This window comes from Triticum aestivum, chromosome 5D, assembly GCF_018294505.1.
Source record: "Triticum aestivum cultivar Chinese Spring chromosome 5D, IWGSC CS RefSeq v2.1, whole genome shotgun sequence".
Taxonomy (NCBI): Eukaryota; Viridiplantae; Streptophyta; class Magnoliopsida; order Poales; family Poaceae; genus Triticum; species Triticum aestivum.
Window position 1 is genome coordinate 279,700,953 of NC_057808.1, and position 23,489 is coordinate 279,724,441.

General features: G+C 47.2%; 3 protein-coding genes across 4 annotated transcripts; 2 read left to right on the forward strand and 1 right to left on the reverse strand.

Moving 5' to 3' along the window:
* The first annotated feature begins 3,581 nt into the window (after positions 1-3,581).
* On the forward strand, positions 3,582-5,381 carry LOC123124670 (endoglucanase 4-like). Its single transcript, XM_044545248.1, has 4 exons — positions 3,582-3,800; positions 3,901-4,188; positions 4,519-4,971; positions 5,058-5,381. The coding sequence occupies exons 1-4, from the start codon at positions 3,591-3,593 to the stop codon at positions 5,379-5,381; spliced, it is 1,275 nt and encodes a 424-aa protein (XP_044401183.1). The 5' UTR covers positions 3,582-3,590.
* A 1,385-nt stretch (positions 5,382-6,766) lies between these two features.
* LOC123124671 (SKP1-like protein 1) lies at positions 6,767-7,608 on the forward strand. Its single transcript, XM_044545249.1, has one exon. The coding sequence runs from the start codon at positions 6,862-6,864 to the stop codon at positions 7,450-7,452; it is 591 nt and encodes a 196-aa protein (XP_044401184.1). The 5' UTR covers positions 6,767-6,861; the 3' UTR covers positions 7,453-7,608.
* A 6,850-nt stretch (positions 7,609-14,458) lies between these two features.
* Positions 14,459-23,077, reverse strand: LOC123120961 (spermine synthase). 2 transcript variants are annotated; one of them, XM_044540911.1, is made up of 12 exons: positions 22,875-23,077; positions 19,989-20,203; positions 19,825-19,869; positions 18,680-18,756; positions 18,472-18,594; positions 18,189-18,293; positions 18,038-18,110; positions 17,831-17,902; positions 17,525-17,720; positions 15,661-15,790; positions 15,300-15,374; positions 14,459-14,746 (listed from the first exon to the last, which is right to left on the reverse strand). In XM_044540911.1, exons 2-12 carry the CDS (start codon positions 20,173-20,175, stop codon positions 14,675-14,677), a joined length of 1,155 nt encoding a protein of 384 aa, XP_044396846.1. In that variant the 5' UTR covers positions 20,176-20,203; positions 22,875-23,077; the 3' UTR covers positions 14,459-14,674. The 2 variants fall into 2 exon arrangements, with proteins under 2 accessions (XP_044396846.1, XP_044396845.1); XM_044540910.1 differs by having other exon boundaries at positions 22,792-23,072.
* Between the last annotated feature and the right edge of the window lie 412 nt (positions 23,078-23,489).

The following is a 23,489-nucleotide window of genomic DNA, read 5'->3' on the forward strand; positions in this document are numbered from 1 at the left end:
TCACCCGTCCTTGGGGAATGGCCGAGCAGTGAAGCCTTTTGCCAGGCGGTTTTAACAATCTCTTCTACAGTATCTTCGGCCAGCCAACGAGCTTCAAATTTCCTCCCATATGTTGGTTAATTTTCTGCAACTCCCATGAGATGATTTGTATCCAATAAAATTGGTCTATGGTCAGACTTACCCAACTCCAGATTGCACAAACCAGCGAATGGATGGAGCAGCATCCAACTCGCATTAGTTACAGCTCTATCAAGCCTCTCCCTAAGCCCCCCACGGAACCAGGTATACTTATCTCCTTCATAGCCCATGTCCTCCAATGAGCAATTAGACAAGGCATCCTGAAATGCTTGCATGCGTGATTGTTGTCTCGGGGCTCCCCCATCCTTTTCTGACGAGATTAATATCTTGTTAAAATCGCCTATAACAGCCCACGGCAGGCTAGACTGGTCATGAAGATCCCTGATCAGCTGAAAAGTACGGGCCTTAAGATCCCAACTAGGTTCTCCGTAGATGCCCGTTAATCTCCATACCTCCCCGTTCTCTTCCTCCACTGTAACATCAATGAAATCAAGGGTAGTTGCACGGAAGTAGATCCTAACCTCTTTCTTCCAGACAAGCAGCAAACCGCCCTTTCTCTCATCCTGGCTCGGCACTACAATCATCTTATCCATCCGAAGTCTCTTCATCAAGTTTTCTGCCTTATCCTCATCCAGAGCGTCCCCAACAGAAGAAACACATCTGGTTCATGGCGTCTCTGGATGTCTAGAAGCGAACGGGTTGTCGGGGTACCAAGAACACCTCGGCAATTCCAACTGATGAGCTTCATTGTACCTGATCATGAACCCCCTCACAGCAATAGACCTGGCCTAGGGCAGATCACAAACCTCACAAATTAGCACCAAAAATCTGCAGCTCGTACTTCAGTAACCGAAGATGGAGAAGCAGCAAACGAATCTACTCCTAGATTCTTGGTGGAAGACCATCAAGAAAACATGCAGTAGAGACAGAGAACCAGCCACGGCAACACACGGTCACCATGCTGGGACAAAACCGCTGGCATAGCGCCGTCGCCGGGGAGGCGGCCGGCGTTGGCTAGCAAAACCCTAGTCGCCTGGGCGTCCGCCTCTCTCCAAGAAAAAAAGGATTCGTGTCCTGAGGATGCTGCGCTTTCCCTAGCTAAGCGATCCAAAACTAACTGGATCGATAAGTTGTTTTTAGTGAAAGCTGGATCGATTAGGATATGTGACTAGTACGTTTTTTCTTTTAAGTGGAGCTGTACGTGACGTGACTAATGGAGGTGGATCAGTAAGTCGTGTGTGGGGGTTTTTTTTTTTAGGGGTGCTAACACTTTATTGATCTATGGTAGCATTAAAAGGTATACATGCCGGGCCATAAGGAGATAAAAGCCACAGATGGCGACCCCGATCAAGCAAAAGAGAGTGTTTAGCAAGATTGTGAGCATTGCTATTTGAAGCTCTGCTTTCAAAAATAAAGCTACAGCTATTAAAAACGGGACTCCTTTGATAGATTTCTCTGATGACCGATAAGTAAGCTCCGCCAGTCCCTCCTTTAATATCCTCTACCACCTGTTTGCAATCGCAAGCCACCACAAAGTTTTGGAGAGATAAGTCTTCGGCCAAAGCTAGCGCCTCACGACAGGCAATGGCTTCCAAAACTGCCGGGTCTGAAACTCCCGGAATAACCAGCGATGATGATCCCAAGTACAGACACTGTTGGTCTCTGCATACTGCTGCAACTGCTCCTACACCACGGTCCTGCGCAATCCCACCATCTACCATTATTTTCATATGACCCAGCGGTGGTGGTCGCCAAGAAGAACGAGAGCCAACTGCTCTCTTAGCTTGCAGCTTCGGCCCCGCTGTGTTCGCCAAAACGTCAATGCTTTGGAGTTCTGAAATGAAATGTCGGACGAAGATATGTGTCGCTAAAGGACTTTGGAAGATCTCCTCATGTATTGCTTTTGTTCTCGCAGTCCAAATCGCCCACAAAGTGATTGCCATTTCGATGAACTGAGCATGTGATAAAGAACTTTGTAGTTGGAATAACCAGTGTTTAGCACTTGGTTCCACTGTCTCGGCCATTGTTTCCACAATCTTTTCATCGGCTAGAGCCCAAACACATCGTGCCATCGAACACTCTACCAAGGAGTGTCTCCATGAATCAAAATTACCGCATAACTGACAGTTATCCACAATACTCATATGTCTATGTTTCCTCACATCTTCAGTTGGCAAAGATTGCCTTCCCAGTCTCCACATGAATGTTCTGATCTTTGAAGGGACCTTGGTATTCCACAATGAGGCCCAGCCCCTCTCATCTGAACTTTGATCCGAAACTGTCGCTCTGCCGCCTAATAAATTTTCTCCTCTCTTCTTTGTCTCCCATCGCATTTTGTAGTCGTGCGTGGGTGCGCACGCAGGCGGCGGGCGTACTGCTGTGTTGGGCCGCAGACGCTTGGCTGAAACGGGCCGACCCTGATGCATCATTCCTGGGCCACCCTGATGCATTGGGCTTTTCTATTTAGATAGGTACTACTAGCCAATTTTTGGACTCGTATTCCTGTGCATGTGGGTAGGCCCAATGGGCTCCGCCCATGCTTCAAGGTGCCGGGCTCCGACGAGGAAGAGTAGGGCATGGGAGACGGCTGCCGGTGAGTCCCGTGAGCCAATCCGTGTCCTATGTCCTACTCTACCTTGCCAGTGATCGAACCAACATTCTGAGAGGCGCAGCTGGCCACCGGAAATGGACACTGTGGAGTCGGATGAGCTTCACCTATATTAGGTTTAAGGTTGCATGTAATAGTATGGATTTGAGATCTTTAAATTGAAATATTCAATTTTGAAAAAGATTATTTCAGGGTCGGATTCGTTGTACCCTGCTTTTGATGCTTTAATTCTAAAGTCCCCTAAAGACATGAAAGCACAACTTTCTCCTCTAGTCCCGCGGCATGTACAATGGTGCTATTTTAGGAGTGCCATTTAGGATAAATAATGAGGTGGAGGAGAGAGAACTCATAAGAAAAGACTTCTCTTCTCTTATTTAAGAGAAGACATGAGATTATCTCTTAGCATAATATGTCTCATCACGTTTAAAAAAAAGCTAGTTATTGAAGATAAGGCTAAGAGATGACCCATTGTAAACAATTTTATTTATTATCTCTAAATTACATATAAAATTTAATATAAAACCGTTTTATCAACCATTGATACATGCCCTAATTAGCGACGGCCGCACGCAGAAAGCTACCACTCCTCCTAGTTAACAGGAGCAAATTAAGCAGAGCGCAGTTCTGACCACTACGTACGGATCGGATATACATCAAGCTGCGTCTGTATCTTCGGCGAACATTAAAAAGGAAGGGGATAATGCGCCAGGAAATCAAGGCGAACATTAATACATTAATAGTACGTATTAAAAAATACGTAGCGTGCTCGATCGTGTTCGTCTACGACATGAATCCCAACTGCAACTGCCGCCACCTTTCATGGAGCCGAATCAACTGATCGACCACTATATATAGTCCTACCGTGCTAGTATGTAGCTCACCACCAACACACATCCTGATCGCAATGGCATCCCCCAAAGCTTGCATGTCCACTTACCTGATCGCCGTCCTCTGCCTGGTCACCGGTGCGCACAGCGCCAAGGCGTTCAACTACGTGGACGCCCTCGACAAGGCGGTCCTCTTCTTCGAGGCGCAGCGCTCCGGGAAGCTGCCGCCGGGCCAACGCGTGGCGTGGCGCGCCGACTCCGCCCTCTCCGACGGCAACGCCTCCAATGTACGTACTTACTCACATGTTTAGCATTATTGCATGCCATGCCATGCATGTCGTTAACGAGAGTATATCCATTGAGGTGTGCCTTGTTGGCATTGTTCAGGTGGACCTCGTCGGAGGCTACTACGACGCCGGGGACAACGTCAAGTTCGGCCTGCCCATGGCGTTCACGGTGACCATGCTGTCGTGGAGCGTGGTCGAGTTCGGCGGCGAGATGCCGCCCGGCCAGCTCGCCAACGCCGAGGCGGCGGTGCGTTGGGGCTCCGACTACCTGCTCAAGGCGGCGACGGCGACGCCGGGCGCGCTGTGGGTGCAGGTGGCGGACCCGTACCAGGACCACCGGTGCTGGGAGAGGCCGGAGGACATGGACACGCCGCGGGCCGCGTACAAGGTGACGCCCCAGAACCCTGGGTCGGACGTGGCGGGCGAGACCGCGGCGGCGCTGGCCGCGGCCTCCCTGGTGTTCCGGGCCCGCGACCCGGCCTACTCGTCCAAGCTGCTCCGCGCCGCTCGGCAGGTGTTTGATTTCGCGGACCGATACAGGGGCTCCTACATCGACTCGCTCAGCTCCGTGGTGTGTCCCTTCTACTGCTCCTACTCCGGCTACAAGGTAAACAACCCACAACTGCACGCCAACACAACATGCATGCATGCATGTTGTGTTGGAATAACCATGCTGCTGAGTCGGAATAACCATAACATAATCCATGAATGCATGCAGGACGAGCTCCTTTGGGCGGCGACGTGGCTGCACCTGGCGTCGTCGCCGTCGCCGAGCTCGCAGAGCGTGTACATGACCTACATCAACTCCAACGGGCACACGCTCGGCGGGGAGCAAGACGCGTACACCGTCAGCTGGGACGACAAGCGCGCCGCCACCAAAGTCCTCCTCTCCAAGGTATTTCTGCAGAACCGGGTGGAGAGCCTGCGCCCGTACAAGGCGCACGCCGACAAGTACATCTGCTCCCTCGTCCCCGGCGCCGGCGGCTTCCAGTCCCAGTACACACCAGGAGGCCTCCTGTTCACGGAACGCGACAGCAACATGGAGTACGTGACCTCCACGGCCTTCCTGCTCCTCACCTACGCCAAGTACCTCAGCTCCACCGGCGGCGCCGTCTCCTGCGGCTCCACCGCCGTCACCCCCTCCACCCTCGTCTCGCTCGCCAAGAAGCAGGTACGTACATTTGCATGGCCCCTAGACGAAATATTAAGATTGCCTTGGCAGAGGGAGGCTCATCGGTCATTTTGGCGCGCGCGCAGGTGGACTACATCCTGGGCGCGAACCCGGCGGGGATGTCGTACATGGTGGGGTTCGGGGCGCGGTACCCGAGGCGCGTGCACCACCGGGGCGCCTCCATGCCGTCAGTGCACGACCACCCGGCCCGCATCGGCTGCGACGAGGGGTTCCACTACCTGCACTCGTCCGACCCGGACCGCAACGTGCTCGTCGGCGCCGTCGTCGGCGGCCCCGACCAGAGCGACAGCTACTCCGACAGCCGCGACAACTACGCGCAGGCTGAGCCGTCCACCTACACCAACGCGCCGCTAGTCGGCGCCCTCGCCTTCTTCACGGGGGCACGCTAGCTAGGCATATAGCCCAAGTGGCGTAAACGAAATGTGTGTGTGTGCGATGGTAGAACTTGAACTGTGAATGTACCGAATTTTTCTTGGGCTTGCTAAAACTCAGTCTGAGATTTTAGTCTAAGTCTCAGTCTGTAGAACTTAATACCTATAAACATATAAGAAGTACAATTTGATACATTGGCTGAAAGAGCCATACAACTAGTGGACACACTCGAGTTTACATCAACTGTTATAGCTAAATGCGCATGTGTTACAATGGAGACAGGTTTATTCTAGTGGTTCAATGTAGGAAAATATTAAGTGTGTGTTGAGACTGAGATATGCTATGAAGAAGGAATCCGCAGAGCAAATTTAAGGAAAGATATGATGTGATTGAGATTATGTACATACAACTACATGAGATTTTGTTATTTGCTTCCAAGGGAATTTTTGCTATTGGCAATTTATTTGGTTTTTGTTGATTGCTTTGCAGGGTATTTCTTTCACCATAAACAACGAGGTGGGGCCGGTTTAGAAAAATTAGGGTTATCACATGGTTTGAAAAAAAGATCGATGAGAAGGGCATATACTGATGGGAAAGGTGGAAGCGATGAAATCAAAACCAACAAACTCCACTTTAATGATAGAGGATTATAAATATGTAAATAGTTTTAAGGGCAGCGCTATCTGTCGGCCGACGAATAATTAAAAAAGATCTACCGTCTCGCTGACCATTGGATGAACACACTAATGGTCGTTCGATGTTCGATGCACCCACGTGATCAACCATCCCTTCACAACAAGAGTCATGTTGCGGTATTTTCTGCAACAGATTTCTTGATGCACAAAATTTCCGCAACATAGGTCTTGTTGCAGAAATTTTCCGTAACATGGCTCTTATTACAGAAAATTTTCACAACAAAGACATGTTGCAGGAAAAAAAATGGACGATACTTTTAGGAGGCTGAAACAGGGCTGTTTTGCAATAAGAGGCTTGTTGCAATTGCAACATGCGCTCTGTTGCAAAACCAAAACCACCCTCTGAGGCGCGTCAGTCTGCTTCGCAGGCCATGTGGCGCGTAACCAAGGCAGCGGACATGGGCATGATAATCCGCCGGCTGATTCTGATCGTTTTCCTAATTTATTTAAAAGGTATATAATTGGCCAATTTTGATCAGGTAAATATTCCATACTCTTGAATCTCCGAGAGTAGTCATGAGCGTGCCCAGTAAAAGTTCGATCGAAACTCGACGCAAAAAAAAAAGAGTCGGATCAAAACACGAAGACATCGCATGTACGTACCTTTTTTTTTGCAGGGATCGCATGTACGTACCTGATTGTGATCGAGTACGTGTCGGTCTCTGCTACGTACGTTCGTCGGCCCTCTTTAAATACGGGTGCACTACGATTGCCCTGAATCAAACCGATCGATCCAAGCTCACGATCGAGGAAGATCGACTCGCGCGATTCGACGAGAGAAGAGATCAAGCAAGAAGGAACCATGGCTGCGACGCCGGCGGACGCAAGCAGCAGCAGCAGCGAGGCCGTGGTGGGCGGCGAGAAGAGCAACAAGATGATCACGCTGATCAGCTCCGACGGCGAGAGCTTCGAAGCCACGGAGGAGGCGGCGAAGATGTCGGTGACCATCAAGCACATGATCGAGGACGGCTGCGCCGACGACGGGATCCCCCTCCCCAACGTCCCCGCCAAGATCCTCTCCATGGTCATCGAGTACTGCAACAAGCACGCCGCCGACGCCGACGACACTAACAAGCACGTCGCCGACCCCGCCGACGCCGACGAGGACGACGACAATAACAACAACAACGCCAGCGCCGGCGAGAAGGATGACCTGAAGAGCTTCGACGCCAGCTTGGTCGCCGTCGACCAGGCCACGCTGTTCGACATCATCCTCGCCGCCAACTTTCTGAGCATCAAGGGGCTCCTGGACCTCGCCTGCCAGAAGGTGGCCGACGACATCAAGGACAAGTCGGTTGAGGAGGTGCGCGAGATTTTCAAGATCGAAAACGACTTCACCAAGGAAGAGGAGGAGGCCGTCAGAAAGGAAAACGCCTGGGCCTTCAACGAGTAGAGACGTCCTAGATACAACAATATTTCATCCTTGCGGCTGCTTAATTAATTCGTCGTTTTTCTTGTTTACGAGTTTAGCTAGTTTACTTGGTTTTTGACCGATGGAAACTTTGTATTTCGGATATATATTTCGTCGAAAAATACTATGTTTGAACTATTGAAAGCAGGCTCTGAGTATTGTAGTATTTTTTTTGTGTGTTCGTTGGAGTTGGATAGCAATTTTCAATCGAAACTGCTTCACAGACGACTCTTCTCGCACGACCTCCGAACGATGCTGCCTCCCCAACTGCGCTCCTGCATGCACTCTTGCTGCTTGCGCTGCCACGTACGAATCGTGCGGGCATCGGCCGCGCATTCGTCGTGTGTATAGCAGCGCTGATTTTCAATCTGAAGCAGAGTCTGGTCGGAGTCTGAGTTGGATAGCAATTTTCGACTATGTTTGGAATATCGAAAGCAGAGTCTATGTTTGCAAATCGTGTGCCGTCTTCGGCCCCTGCGTCGCTCCTGTCGGGGCGACTCGGGCGGCTCCAAACCCTAGTACACTGCCGACCTCTCTCCCGATCTTACTGCCACCATGATGAGGCTCTGGATAGAGTTGGCAGTGCTGGGTTGTGGTGTCAAGTGCTCGGATGGTCTCCGTCGGTCTACCTTGTGGGTTGTTGCTTAGGTTGCAGAATCCGGGTGACGGTCGAACTACAGGTGGTCGGGTTCTTGAGATCAAGAAAACCCTTGGCAGGCGATGGCAGATACAATGACGCCGCGGGCGTCGTCCACCTCCTTGGAGGCCTCATTCAGGTATCTTATACCACCCATCCTCCCATGCATATATGTGCAAACTATGGTAGTTGAGTTGGGATGTGCTGATGGCCGGTTTGTTGTCGAGCTTCGGTTGTGTTATACGTGGCAGTCATGGCGGGCTCTGGACACCCGTGTTCCTGTCCTTTTGAGGCCAATATGTCCGTTGTGCATCGCCTTTGACACGGGATTCCGACAAGTATCGTTTCTTCTGCGGATGGCATTGTCAACTTATCTCCTCGTGTCTGTTTGGATTGTGTTTCTTTCCTACAATATACATCTTCTATGTGGCAATGTCATAGATGGCGACGTACCTCGTATGGAGCTCAGTTTGTGGGATCACAACACTAGAGCTCATCCCCTAGTAATCTTGTTGTCAAGTGCTCATTGGGGTTCTAGGGTGAACCACTTTGCATGTAGACTGTGCAGCATCCCACGATCTAAGACCAGAAGGCATGGCCCGTTTACATAGTGGAGACGGATGGCATTGTGTACAGACTGTTTTTCTTTTGGGAGTGGACAAGGACTTACTCCTTTTACGAATGTGCCCCCTCCCCATATTCTTTGTTGCTTCATTGGTGATGATTGCATCGGTGGACAACAACCTCGACGAATCAAGCTCAAGTTTTTTTTTGTTATATCTTAGTAGTTGCTTGTGATGTCTTTAGTGTATGCGATGTTTTGCTTGCACCTTGTATTTGTTGCTTGGGGTTTAATGGCCTCCTTTTTTTTATTCCATTCATTATAAGTCATTGACCGATGTATTCGTAGCCGGTTGATGTTTTTGTTAATTCAAAGCCGGGCCCGTCTCAAGCCTTCATTCCAAAAAAAATAGCTAATTCATGTGTCGGTGAGAAAGTGTGCGGCGATGTGATACACGTCAACATGCTCAGATTTTATGCAAATGGGTAAAACCCCGCCCTTTACATTGAGTGTTGTAATCAAGTTTTTTTTTTACAATGTTTCAATCCTCACATAAAGTGCCGCCCAATGTCTAGCCGGGGTCCGCTCCTCCTCCTCCTCGCACCACCACAGACGATGAAGACTCCCCTCTGGCCACCGAGGCCTATGCAAAGACTATGACTGTCATTCCGGTGAGCCCGGGAGGAACCGCCTAGTGAGGAAATGGTGAACTCGGGTGCCCTCCCTCCGCATATATCTATCAATCTATCTAGCTACCGTTAGGCGTTTCGTATGCAGCTGATGAACTTGCCACATTTTGTGTACGGATTTGGGGTTTTGGATGTGAGGAGGGCGGCTGCGGACGCGGAGAAATGAGTAGAGAAAAACGATTGCTTGTTGCAAAAAATGGGATGAACATCACTTTTTTTATAAAACAAAAGTACCCACAGAAGAATAGGATTTACAAATCACATCTCAGTTGGTAAGACAAAGTACAGCCCAACAAACAGCCATTGCAGGCCAGTCTGACTCAGCAAGAAAGCAATTGGACAACTGGACTACTTACATCGAGTTTAAAAACTCTGGACTGAATCTCTTGATACACGAGATTGACTTGAGCATTGTTAATTAATTCCTGGGATCAAACCATCGCCAGTAATTTAATGCGTGGAACAATTTACATTGTACTGTAGTACGATCTAATCTGGTCTACTCGGCCGCTAAGCAGCAATCGATCACGGCGACTCGTCGCCGTCGGTGACGAGCCGCCGGTACCCCCGCGGCGGCCGGGAGAAGAGCGGTAAGCAGCCGCTGGTACTCCGCTGCTCGCCCACGGAGCTGAAGCACGCGCGCAGATCGTCCACCAGCCACTTCTTGGCGCTGCGGAACAGCCCCGGCCGACGCCGCCGCCTCTGCCGCTCCTGCTCGTCCCTGAGGCGGAGCTCCACCGTGTCGCGCAGCGAGGCGTCGCGCGGGCAGGCCCTCACGGCCCGCGCCGCGACGGCGCGCGCGCGCCGGAGGTCTCCGTGGCCGAGCTCGAACGCGAGGTACGCGCACCAGTAGTCGCCGTACGCGTCGGCGGTGGCGCCGTCGCCCTCGTTGCGGAGGCCGCCGTCCTTGGCGCAGACGGCGCCCCACTCCTCGAAGAGCCACCGGGCGACGCCGACGCCGCCGGCCTCCTTCTCCATGGCGATCCACGTCCTGTAGACGGACGCGTAGTCCTTGACGCAGCAGAGGGCGCCGCGGAGCAGCAGGCGCGCCTCCTTCATGTCGCCGTCCACCCTGCGCATCTCCCGCGCCGTCTCGCACCACCGCAGCGCCTGGCCGCGCGCCGGCCTGGTGGCGTCCAGGAACTCGTAGACGCTCCGGCGCCGCTGCCGCTGGGCCTCGCCGAGCACGGCCATCCCCATCTCGTGGACGGACGGAGCCGGGCCGGAGAGCCGCAGATGCGCCCGCCCTGGAGCGCTCCTGGTCAATGTCTAGCTATCGATTAGGGCCCTGAGTTCGTGGGACGAGCAGAGCGAGGGCGGCAATTTGTAAGGGGCGTCTGGTGGAGCCGCGCTACACGCGATGCGGTTGGTTATCTGACTCCAGTCCGTCCTCGGAGAGAGAGAGAGACCATGCTAATACCTCGTGCTATCATTCCACATAACGGGGTTGTTTGGATACCTAGATTATAGGAAACAAGTTTTCCTTAAACCCGATTTCTGGTGTAACAACCTAAAACATTGTTTGGATTATCTAACTAACTCGTGGATATACTAAACTGAGTTTTCCAAAAACCCAAAAAACCAGTTTATACAAAAACGACTAATAGGCGTTTTTATACAAACGCGTTTTCTATATGCATCAGGAGATCAGCGAAGTCCGACGCGCTGATCATGGTAAACGCCGCCGGCCGCGACAGCAACTTGACAAAGCCAAATGACGTCGTTGTTGATCTCGGCCAGGCAGCCGGAGCATGCAGGTTGCGATGCTCCACCTAGACCAACGCCTCCATGGCGGATGCAGACTTGGGCCGGCTGCCGTCGTGTCCATCAGCCGCTTCACAGCCACCGTCGTCGTCCATATGCTCCAGCTTCTACGTCGTCGTCGCGCCTCCCTAGTATGTGTGTTGTGCTCTGCTGTTACCGGCCAATCGATCCAGCAGCTAGCTAGATGCTACATGCGTCCCCGGCTTGAGAATCAATCAAGGTGCTTTACGTCGTGTACTCGTGCCTTGCCGTATGTTAGCTGCATGTACGTGCTTCTTTGATGGGAACCTGAGCCAACATGCATGACACCGGCGAACGAAACCGAGCACGATCAGGCGAGCAGCGCGACCACCCTGGCGGCCTCGGCGATGGCCGCGCACCCTCGCGAGAGAGCAGTTTACGGTGTGGTTGTCCGCCGCTGTGCGTGTAGGTGCCAAGAGCAAGCCGAAGCACCACACCTCCATGAATTGTTTGGGAAGAACTCAAAATCGTGTTTTTCTATTTTTCCCATCCAAACAGGGTATTGGGTATACTTACCTTAACAGAATAACTAACCAAAACTGGTTTTCCTAAAAATCCTCAAAAAAACTCGTTTCTAAAATCTTACATCTAATTCCCTCTATTCAAACAACCACAACGGATTGCCGCGCGCGAACTTGCCGAATTCGTTACTTTTTTCAAAAAAAAAAAACTTCGAATGTATTCATCATCAATCATGATAGAAGAATGAATAACAAAAATAATAAAAATTACATCCAGATTAGTAGACCATCTAGCGACGACTACAAGAACTAAAGCGACTCGAAGGCGCGCCGCCGTCATCGCCCCTCCCTCGCTGGAGCCGGGCAAAACTTGTTGCCGATGGCAGACTGACGTGTTTGGTTGGACATGCATCTATTTTTGTCACTTTGCGTACTTGTACCAGTTAGGCCTGCTTGAGCAAATACATGCAAAAAAACCAACATCTGAACATTGTTTGGTTGCGTGCATACCCCAGCCTTGCTGCCTATCGACGATATGCCACCCCCGACACCGACGCAGGACGACCCGGCCTAGTACAATGAATACATGCAGGACATCATTTATGAGGGTAGCCAAGCCCGCGATGCCAACGAGACCCAAAGTCAAGACAATCGCGACCAATACACTGAAGGGCAAGAAGACCCGAACGGCCACAACGAAGAAGACACCGACAGCCACAACCAAGGCAAGAAGACGGTGTGGACATCTACGATGAGCCATTGTTCAACGATGAGCTCTCCCAACAAGCAAATGCACAAAGGAGGTGGCAAAGCATCCGGACAGGAGGATACACCAAGGATGAGAACAAGTTGATTTGCGAAGGTTGGATAGAAATTGGACAAGATCACAAGACCGGCACCGAGAAAAATGGCACAATGTTTTGGACGAGGCTCCATACATACGTTCATGAACGTAGAAAGTTTGAGCCCTACACGTTTAAGAGTAACCGTGGCGAGGTGTCAAACCAATAAAGGTGGGGCTTCATCCAATTGGAGTCCATCAAGTTTTGTGCCACCCTTCAGAACATCACCGGTCGTCCCGCGAGAGTGGCCTAGGCATCAAAAACATGGTATGCAATTCCTCCCCTTGTTTATATGTGTGTATCTTGTTGGTTGATGCTTCCATCTCCATTGCATATGAATGCATATTGTTGCTTTCATCTTCATTTGTAGGCATTCCGATCTTTGAAAACCTTCAAGACCCAACATGAGAACAAGATACTCACCTTGACCCATTGTTGGACGATGATTTGTGAGTGTCCAAAGTTCAAGTAGCAATATGCCGCTCAAAAGAAAGATGGGGGCCGGTGGTAGTCGTTGAGCCAAGTGAAGGTGAGAAGCAGCCGAGGGGGGAGGCCAACTCCAAGTTGGATGACAAGCATGATGCTTAGACACTCGCCTTACAAGAAATTTTGAAGGGGTTCATGACCCAAAAGGAAGCGAGGGTGGAGAGGAAGCGCCAAGAGAAAGAGGAGCAAATGAAGACCTACTTTGACATACAAAACAAAAAAGCTTGAGGTCAAGGAAAGCTATGTCCGAACAATAGCAAACAAGTTGAAACTCGATCTAATCTTGAAGAAAGTCAAGACTATGTCGGTCGACTTGAGCAAGGTGTCCCAGAAAGAGGATTTGGTTCGAGAAGAAGCAAAGGAAGATGCTCGAGATAGATACATGAACTATGTCCGAGACGTAATTATTTTATATGCCGACATGTGTACAGAGATGCATGAACTATGGCCGAGAGGCAATTTTTTGTAGACTGACATGTATGTCGGCCACTAGCACGTGTGCCAGTATGAATTATGGCCGACATGCGGGGTTTTTCGGCTGGCATGTATGTTAGCCGCTGGCGCATATATCAGCATGAACTATGGCCGGGGACGTTTGTTTCAAGCTTTTATTTATGCAAAATATGTTTATTGAACAATTCAGTCAGACGGACCAAATGGATCGGCCTGTTGGGTGCACCTACCAGATTTGCATGGACGAGGCCGGACACCGCGCCTTCAGCCCACCCAAACAAACAAAAAACAGATTAAATCCGCGTTAGATCACGGTGTTGGAGCTTTCCGCCTCTTTGACGCCGGCAGCCAACTAGTGTACCGGCATGCATATAGGTTGTACTTGTGTTTGTACGAGAAAAGAGCTCGTGTCGTGCAGTCGTAGCAGAGCTTCCAAAAATGAAAATCTCTGAGCGAAGATTACCCAGCAGATGTCTGACGGCAAGCCTCTAGAAAATCTGATAAAAGCCTACCAAAATTAACCGTGCAAGGTTTTGTTGCTCAAATTTTGACTAAGGGGTAGCCAGAAAGTAGGCAAATGGCCACAATGGCACAATAGTCTGGCAACCATTCAAACACGAGCCAAATTCTTGTGCACTCCCCAAAAATCGGTACGATTAGGTTGGAGAAGAACTAAATAGGAAAAAGACGCATCCAAACACCGTGATGCCACAACCAGCACCTGTCATATGCTGGAACGGCGGCCACAACTTGCTGCAACCGGCAATCAAAAGATGCGACCGTGGTTTCAACGAGGTGGAATCGGCATCGGCCACCGGAAAGCTGCGACCGGGGTGAAGATTTGCTGGGAACAGGGGCAACTCAAGGATGGGGAGCGATGAGGCGTGGGCATTTTTTGTTTCAAGCGAGGCGAGCGAGATGAAAGACACATACAACGGTTACTACTTACGGCTGGGTGCATGGTACAGCTAGGAGGCGACCGGCGCAAGGCTCGGGCCGAACGGCCGGCGCCTAGCAGTGCCCAACTAAATACACCCGAAATGACTACGCGTGCCCCAGTGCCAATACTACGGTAGCCACACAACTTTCTCTGGTTTATCCATTCCAGGAATCTCAATCCAACAAATCTTATCATACCATCATATCAATCGCGCAAAGCGTATTGCCATATCCCACACCAATTATGTTGCTACTATACCAGTAAGTACTTGATGTCCAGCATGGATGCTGGTGGAGAGGAACCGTTTCCTGCTAGCACACGACGGTTGAACAAGTCCAGGAGCACTCGTCTAAGCGGTAAGAATTTCACTGTGTGGCGCGACGGCAACCTTCGCTGGTTCTGCTGATTTTTCCTCTTGTGCCTGTGATGGTCCAAACAATCTCCAGTTAAGCTTTTTGACAGTTCACTTGTTTGGCAATTGGCATACGAAGAACCAAGCTAGATAGGGTAGAGAACTAATTCAAGATTACTACTGTAGCAAATATGGGCACCACGGGGAGATAGTCATCTTACTATAATATTTGAACATATAAACAATGACTTTGTGTCTATCTCAAAGGCCTGAAAGCAATAAAGCTAGGATATGTAGCGACTAATCAATTTTTTGGACTGTTTGGTCTGATTGTATTAGAAGGTAATGTCCAACCAGCCAACAAGTCAAGTCGTCCTAGAACTCAGATGTGAGGAAGTAAATGTTGCAGTCAAGAAAACTCTCAAAATTAAGAAACCACGCCAAATATGAGAGGTAAGCGTCACAAAGGTAGAGCTGTAACTTTTCATGGTTTTCTAGGTAGACTCAGAAAGCAGGTAAAAAAAGTAAATTATGCTTTCAAAAAGTTGCCCAAATTATGGAACACGCCAAGTAAAGAGAATACACAGACAGATTTATCATTTAACAAATTGAAGAAACATACCCTTCTAGTGGAGCCACCGTATGCTTCTAGCTCTCTCTTTGCAAAGGTTGGAAGAACAAACGCTGCCCTATGCATCTGGTCAGCAGCCAAAAAAACAAATCAGTGTGCTTATGGATGGCAATGAATCGTAATGCCAGATTTCTCACGTCTAAGTTGGAGTGGAGTATTTTTTTAAAATAAACATGAGGTATATACAGTAACTTGCGACTTGCAGAGCATGAAATCATTGCAGCAGAAAATTCGAGGAATATTAGAATTCTGCATCATTTTATTAGGAGTATACTACAGTATATACCAAGACAAAAGCAATACAGTATATTGTAAAATTGGCAGGATAGGTAACTTTCTAAACAGAAAAAACCTCTGTATTATAAAATCTGATGTCCCTCCCTGCTGTCATAGCGCCTTCTAGTTTTTCGATTGGATTTATGGGTGCCAGGAAGTTGACTGGTGGACCCTCTTTAGCACATAGCAAAAACCCAATTGCACCACTGCAAATCAAGTAAATGTTGTGTTACAAGTAAATTTCAAAAGGAGCAACATTTAGCACGTCAAAGACTTCATCTAAAGCTGCAGCTCAGCAACATTTGTTTCTCACAACCAGCAGCTCTTAATGCGTATACTAAGAGGAATGGCAGCCAGCAAGGGTTGCCTAATCAATGAAATTCAGATATATTATGTTTTAATTTTTTGTACCAAATTTACAAGGGCAGCTGACACCAACACCTAATAACAGTTGTTTAACTAAAAGGTTAAAATTGGCCCAACTTCTCTTTCTAGGAGGAATATGCCCTGAACTCCCAAGATAAAATAGCATCCCTAACAGCATTTATCTTTCACAAAACAGCAATACAAAATCTCTTATTTGATGCCGATGTGGAATATGCAACGTGTCGAATATCTCCATCTCTTGTCTCTTGATGTGTTTCTGAACACAGCATATCAGGATGGTTTTTCATTTGCTTAATATAAATCAGGAATGTATTCATGGCAAAAATACCTATCCAATAATAATAGAAGACTGCTCAAAGTAAATAACTGGTGCAACAAAAAATAAAGAAAACATCAATAGCTTCAATAAAATGTTCAATTTGCATAAAGAGGTTTAGGGTTTGATGTTTGATCCACCACAGTGCCAAACGGGTCCATATAGGTTACAATTGGTCACTACTGTAAAATTTCAACATCTCGCATCAACCAGCTAGCACGACGTAAACCAGGTAAAATGTATATATAATGTTGGGAATATTTTCTCACTAATATTTTGTCACAATAAGACGCTCCTTGCATGAGTTTAGCTAAATCTGAAACATCCTATCATTGATTGCCCAGCGCTGCAACCAATTTAGCTGCCAACAATAGTGACACCCATGAGGCCATGAGGATGAAGCCAGAAAAGTAGTGCACCATTAGAACTAACCAAGTCCTATGTGCCACCACACTACTAAACTCCTCTCGCTGAGATGTCAAAAAACAAAGAATGTGTATGCAGCAAGCTTATTCCAAGTCCCTAGTATGTGCATCTACCCAACTGAGAATAGCACAATAAGGAATTTGCACGGCTTGCATCCATTAACAAAAGAAGAAGAAAAAGCAAGGAAACACAACAAACCATACCCATATATGTTATGTCTTATGTGGTAACGGTTTCAGTAATGAAAAGCTTTATTGTTTCATGCCATCTAATATATCTAATCTACATGGCATATAAATACATGAACTGCGTTACAACCAAATAAAAAGGCTAAGTCTATACTAATAGGTGCATGCTAAATTTAACACATCATGTGGCTTGGCTGTTGCTATGAGATATAATAGCAAACTGCCAAATCTATCAAAACATAAATAAGCAAACTTGTGTTCAAAATATATACAGGGATGGCATATGCTTTTATTATGATCCAAAACAACGAAATTGACCTAACAGCACTTCGATGGGAAAAAAACAAAGAAAAATTACAGGTACAGTTATAAAAATACATAGTTTTATTTCTCTATTTGCAATTAAATTACTTTACATAACAGTGGTGCAAAAACTTTTGAGCAGATGATGCAAAAATATGGGTGGATAGTTAGTATGTAACTCAGAAGTTGTTCGAAAGGAAAAAAAATCAGAAGTTGAAACAGAATGTGCAGTAGCTTGCAACATGAAACATTAACCTAAGCAAAGACCACAAAACAGGCGTGCATAAGAAATTGATGGAGTATATGAAAAGGGTGAAAACCTAGGATATGTTGGGACACTTGCCCAGGCATAGTGGACAGAACCCTTGAAAGTCTCACAGCAGATCGAAAGCATGTCCTGAATCAGATGTGTATGCAACCACATACTCTCAGCTTGATTACAAAGAACACCGCCAGGTCTCAAAGCTCTAGCAATTGTCTCAAAAAATGGCTTCTCTACAAGTTCCTGAGCAGGCCCTGCAATTGACAGTGCCGAATGGATAATGTAAAAACGGCAAGAACAAAGATAAATACTCATGCTTTTAACTTGTCAAAAAAGAAGATATGCCACAGTTGCATAAGCTGACCTATAGGATCTGATGAATCAACAATAATAGCATCATATGTCCCTTCAGGAGAATTTCTTAGGAACTCCACAGCTGGAAGGAAAACAACTCCAGTATGAAATTTACAACATCAACTTAAAGCTACACCTAGTGGTTGCAAATATATATGATATTTACAACATCAACAAGTACTGTTGTAGTTATGGCCTCGTGGGATTATCAACATACCATCACCAACATGAAGTCGAACACGAGGATCCTTAAATCCAACAGATAAGTCTGGGAAGAAATCTTTACAAACCTACACAGTAAGATGCATGTCAGAAATTTTAATAACATGGTTATATTTCTGCATATAGGTCATATGAGAATTTTGTACATCAATAACTAGCTGATCAATTTCACATATATCAATAGACTCCACTGAACCATGTCTGGCTATCTCTCGAAGTACACCACCATCTCCACCTCCAATAACCAAAACCTGCAATGTAGTTTCTAAGAACATAAGTGACTGTGCTACATTTTCAATGGAAATGCAGATAAGAAAGGTTAAATCTGCTGCTATATAGCAGCAGAATATCGTCAATACAATTTCAATCATTAGATCAAAAGAGTCATATAATTCACTGTATAAGAAGGAACATAGATCACACGATTACCTTCTTAGGAGAAGGAATTGAACAGAGTGGGAGATGAGTAATCATTTCCTGGTAGGCACATTCATCCTTATCAGTCAATTGTACAATACCATCAAGCGCAAGGACTTTTCCATAGGTTAACGACTGCATACAAAAACAACCAGGTTACACAAAAGAAGGCAAACACAATTTTCCCTCTGGGTGTTAATAGATGATAGATGAAGATAACCTCAAAAATCAAGACTTCTTGGTATGGTGACTTCCCCTGGTACAGGATCTTTTCCACTTTCAAGGAATGGGTCTCTCCTGAGTAGGGAAAATGAAATCACAATGAATGAGCAAGAAGTGGGGCTTGTTTCATTGCACAAGTAAATGCCCGAGAAAAATGAGAAGTGAGATGGTAAAGAGCAATTGGAAAATTCAATGTGCTTGACGCGCATAGTACATGTAAACAAATTGTATCTTTGCAGAAACAATTGAACATACTTAAGGACAAGAAGTCAAGATTCCTGAGTATAACCAACACACACATGATTCGGTGAAACATAAACACGTTAAGGAGGTCAGGAATGAAACTAGTGCCAGAGACATGCGCAAGAGAACTGGTATGTATTTGTAAAAGAAACAGTTGGGGTAACACAGATGATTCAATGTTCAAATAAAAAAATTTAAAAATTCCAGAGGTCCGGATATATGAAACAGAACAAAAATCCATAAGAGTTTTGTTTCGGAAGGACTGAAATTAGACACGAAAACCATTGACAAAGAAAAGGCAACAAGTAGCACTGGGCTGCATATGCTCTCTAATCAGATGATGACTAAAGAGGAAAATTACACAAACTCAGATCACCACTTCAGCATGGAAAAGCAACAGTGTGCCACTGGTATAACAAACTAATGAAGAGAACACAATGCCTGCTTGTGGTAAGCATGTTACTATGTTAGATCAACTTTGTCCACCTCTTTCACAATGACCGTGTCAAAAGGGGTGTGTTGAGTAAGTACATTGATAACATAACTAAAAACTAACCAAAACCATTTGTTTAAACAAAAGTGAAGAGGTTGTAGACTCATATTTATCAATAGTAAGAATTTCTCTTGTCAATACTGAGCCAGGCTAAATTATTTTCCCAAAACAGAAAGGCAAAAGCATTCATTAAAAATCCATTTTATCGATTCAGCACTAATACCATGCCTTAACATCAATGCAGGCATGCATCTGTTCAACCAGTAATCAAGTGTCTACCAGAATAGCATTTTGTCGCATGAACGGATGTAGAAAACTTAACATTACATTCCTATTGTGGATTATTATTTTAATGACAGGTATAACCATCAAGCAATAGAAAAAGAAGGCACCGGTGAGGGAAATACCTGGCCACATTGGATTATTGTAATACTGCAGTTTGTTCGCTTTACCTGCATATGAAGCAATCAAATTTAGACAAAATAACTGGAGAATGATAGGAAGTTATAGTATTTCTGTTGTCAAGTACGAGTAGCAAGGATGATGCAATTGAGCACCAAGCTGGACATACCACATCGTGAGCGGGTCTCCGTGAACCATCCCGATACCACAGTGGCATGGCACTTGGCCTCAGATTCAGGTGCTGCAGCCCTCGCCTTGACACAGCAAGGAGGCAGTGGCTTTGCTGGGGTCTCAACCCCACTTCCCGTTGTCTGTGATGTCCCAGTCAAACCATTTCTTGCGTCTCCACCCTCCATGGATCCTGTTCTTTGAAGTTCCCAGCCTCTGAATCAAAGGAAAACCACAAAGACTTGAAGGGACAATAACTATACAACACAGGAGAATACACAATTTCTGCAGGAAACTTGGCACTAGATAGTAAATCAAATAAGATTATGATACCCAAACGCACATTTGCGCAAGAAAATGCAGGTCGTAATGAATGCCAAAAGATTACTGACACACATAACAAGCATGCGCAATGACAGACATATAAGTGGATGAGAAACTCAGTACACATGCTCTGCAAGGCTCAGCAACACCAAGGTTTACGAGTCGACGAGTCGTTCCAGGGTTGAGACTCATAGACCAATCGTGACTAGTCTAGTCTATGCTGGACTAGTCGACGTGGTACTGTAGTACTCAGCTACTAATACCAAGTAGTAGCCATCGTTTTTAAGGCCTAACCCCGCCTTATTCTTGAGGCAGACATAGAAGAAACAGAGAGTCAAGCAGTTTAGCATGTACCGTATATTATTGCAAGGAAAAATAAGAAAGACTGGGAGATTAGGCCACTACCTATGCCCTTCTTTGTGGCCCAAAAGCCCATCTACTAGCTATATATTCCCCCCGTGACCTAATTCTACTCTCCTCACTCACTTCTCCCTGCACCACAGCCGCCACACACCTTCTGCTCTCTTTCCTCGTAACAGCACACAACCCTAAAACTCCTCCCTGCTCATCATGACCCTAGTCTTCTCTGATTCTCCCTCACTGCAGCACCCTCCTTCAACGGCAGAGTAGATCCGGCAAGGGAAGGAACAGAACCAGCGGAGGGAGAGCGGAGCAATGCTACTTGCCACCGCTGCCGGCGGCGGCGGGTCAGTGGGTGCTGGCGGCAGCCTCGTCCCAGGTGCGGCCCGTTCTAGAGCAAGCCTGAAAACCTAGCTCCAATTTTACCCTCCCACGGCTGCGAGCTGGCTCACTTATCCCCTCCCAAATTTGAGTCGAGCGACTCATAGAGCACGACTAGTCCAGACTAGTCTACTAGAGCCTCTCGACAGCTCAACTCGGCTTGGTAGTCTACATGAGAATCCTAGTCGACATTCACACTGCGACTCATAGACTAGTCCCTCGACTAGTCCTTCAACTCGTAATCAGTGAGCAACACACTAACCTAGTATTGATTACAAGAAAATGGATTTTAAGAGCAGCATGCATTGATCGCAAGAACTGAGAACCTTTTCATAAGAGATGAGGTTTTGGAGCTAACGAGCGTTGCCCGCTTAATGAAAGAACCGATTTTGAGCCGATACCAGAAGTGGAAAAGAAAAAAGGAGCGGCAAATACAAGAGGATTTTACGTTTGGGGTAGGATAGGATTCCAGAAGCTCCTTGTGAATACGGTCTGACCTGTGAATGGTGAATCGAGGTAGGGCAAGGATGTGGCTGCACAAGGTAAGAAGAAATAAGGGCAGGACGGGGAGCACAACGGTGGTGGCTTCTCTGCTACTCCTCCAGACACGAAATTCTGCAACTAGCTACCGGTGGAGCTAGAATCTTGATGGATCAACAACTTTCAGGATCTGCGCTGCTCAATGTATTCAATGCATTTTGAGTTGATTGCCGTATTGAGTTGAGGTGAGGTGAGGTGAGTAGCTGGGCAGCTAGTGCTACAGCACAATGTCAAAATTAAATGCCCATTTGTGCGCTAGCATTAACTTCTATCAAATTTATTAGGCGCTGTTTCATTTACTTTGGAGTAACTTTCTTATTGACAGTGTGATGCCCCAGCTATCACCTTCCTAGTCATTTCCATCCCTCCATTGTTGAACCGTGTGGAAATGTTGTGCTCCGCATTTGATTATGTCGCAACTATACGGTAGTAGCTTCTAAAGTTGAGTGCATTGGCAGATTTATGCTTAATGCTACAAAGCATAACAGAACCAGGACAAAAATAAAATAAAAGCAAACAGTTCAAGTACATGACCCAAGAAAAGTGCACTAAAAGTCATATCCAGGTTTGCCTGATTCACCATTCCAACCAGTTTCTCATCTTAAGAACATTACATGGTGTCACAAGGTAAGTGCTCTGACACATGTAAATTCGAAACCATTTGAGTGTCCCAACTACTATGAAATAAGAGCTCTGCCAAATCGTGTTCACTCAGGTCATTCCAACCCCACATAGGTCTCCCTAGCATACGATTCGACTGTATAAACAATTTTATCCCGTTTGTATTGCAATTCAAATCTCACAAATAGGTTGGTGGCACATGTCACCAAACAGACCTGGACGTCCCTCTCTATCTACTTTTTTTTTCTTCCTGGAGTATATAGCTGCTGTGGGGTGTAGTGAGATGGCCAAAAAATGGGGCAAAGCCATGAAGGAGATGGCAAATTGAAACGGGGAAAATGAAATGGAGAGGAGCTCCTTCTGGGAGTGTGGCCATGGAGGGTAATTTCCGATAGATAAACTAGCCAATCTATCGGATGAAAGCATGCAAGTTTGCAGAGTTTGTCACTGTATCGACATGCCCTAATCCATAAGTAGCTACATGATGATACGAAGATAGAACATGTCCGGCTGGCAAAATCAACAAATCTGCGAAGCGTGAACCGCATGAGTAGAACCAAACCGACGGCGAGCTTTACGTGGTCGCGGAACAGGCGCTGCGGGGTGGGGGGAGCCGACGACGAAGTTGGAGCGCGGGAGAAGGGAGGCGGCGCAACCCTACCGGCTGGCAGCGGCGACGCTTGATGCCAGGCAAAATCGGGGTCGAACTGCGGTGGCGGAGGTCGACTGAGCGGCGGCGGGGAGCCGGAGGCGGGGCGGCAGGGATGGGGTGGCGGCGCCGGTGGAGGGCCGTAGGAATGCGGCGCGGGTCCTCAGTCTGGCCGAGACAGTAGCCTTGGTCTTATCGGATTCAACCCGTCACCGTTGGGTTCAGGGTTCAGACCGTGGTTTGGACCCGCTTTGCCTGGTGAAAACCAGACCGGTCCAGAACCATCCAGTCCACCGTAGAACGCGATCAAACCGCCGCCTAGGATTTTTTTTCTTTTTAGGCGAAATATTGCTGCATTTATTTAAACAGAGCTCGGAATGTCGTCCGAGATTTACATCTCTATATCTATATCTATATCTATACTCTTAAAAAAACTGAATTGATGATGATAATGTGTCTGTCATCTTGCAATTTAGATCGTCCGACCACCAATCATCACCGCGCCCCACCCCTCCTCACCTTATCTCACATCTTTCTCGATATATCATTTTTTTGATGAAATTCTCGAGATATCATTTTTTTCGATGAAATTATCGAGATATCATTAGTTTTTACGCATGGGATTAC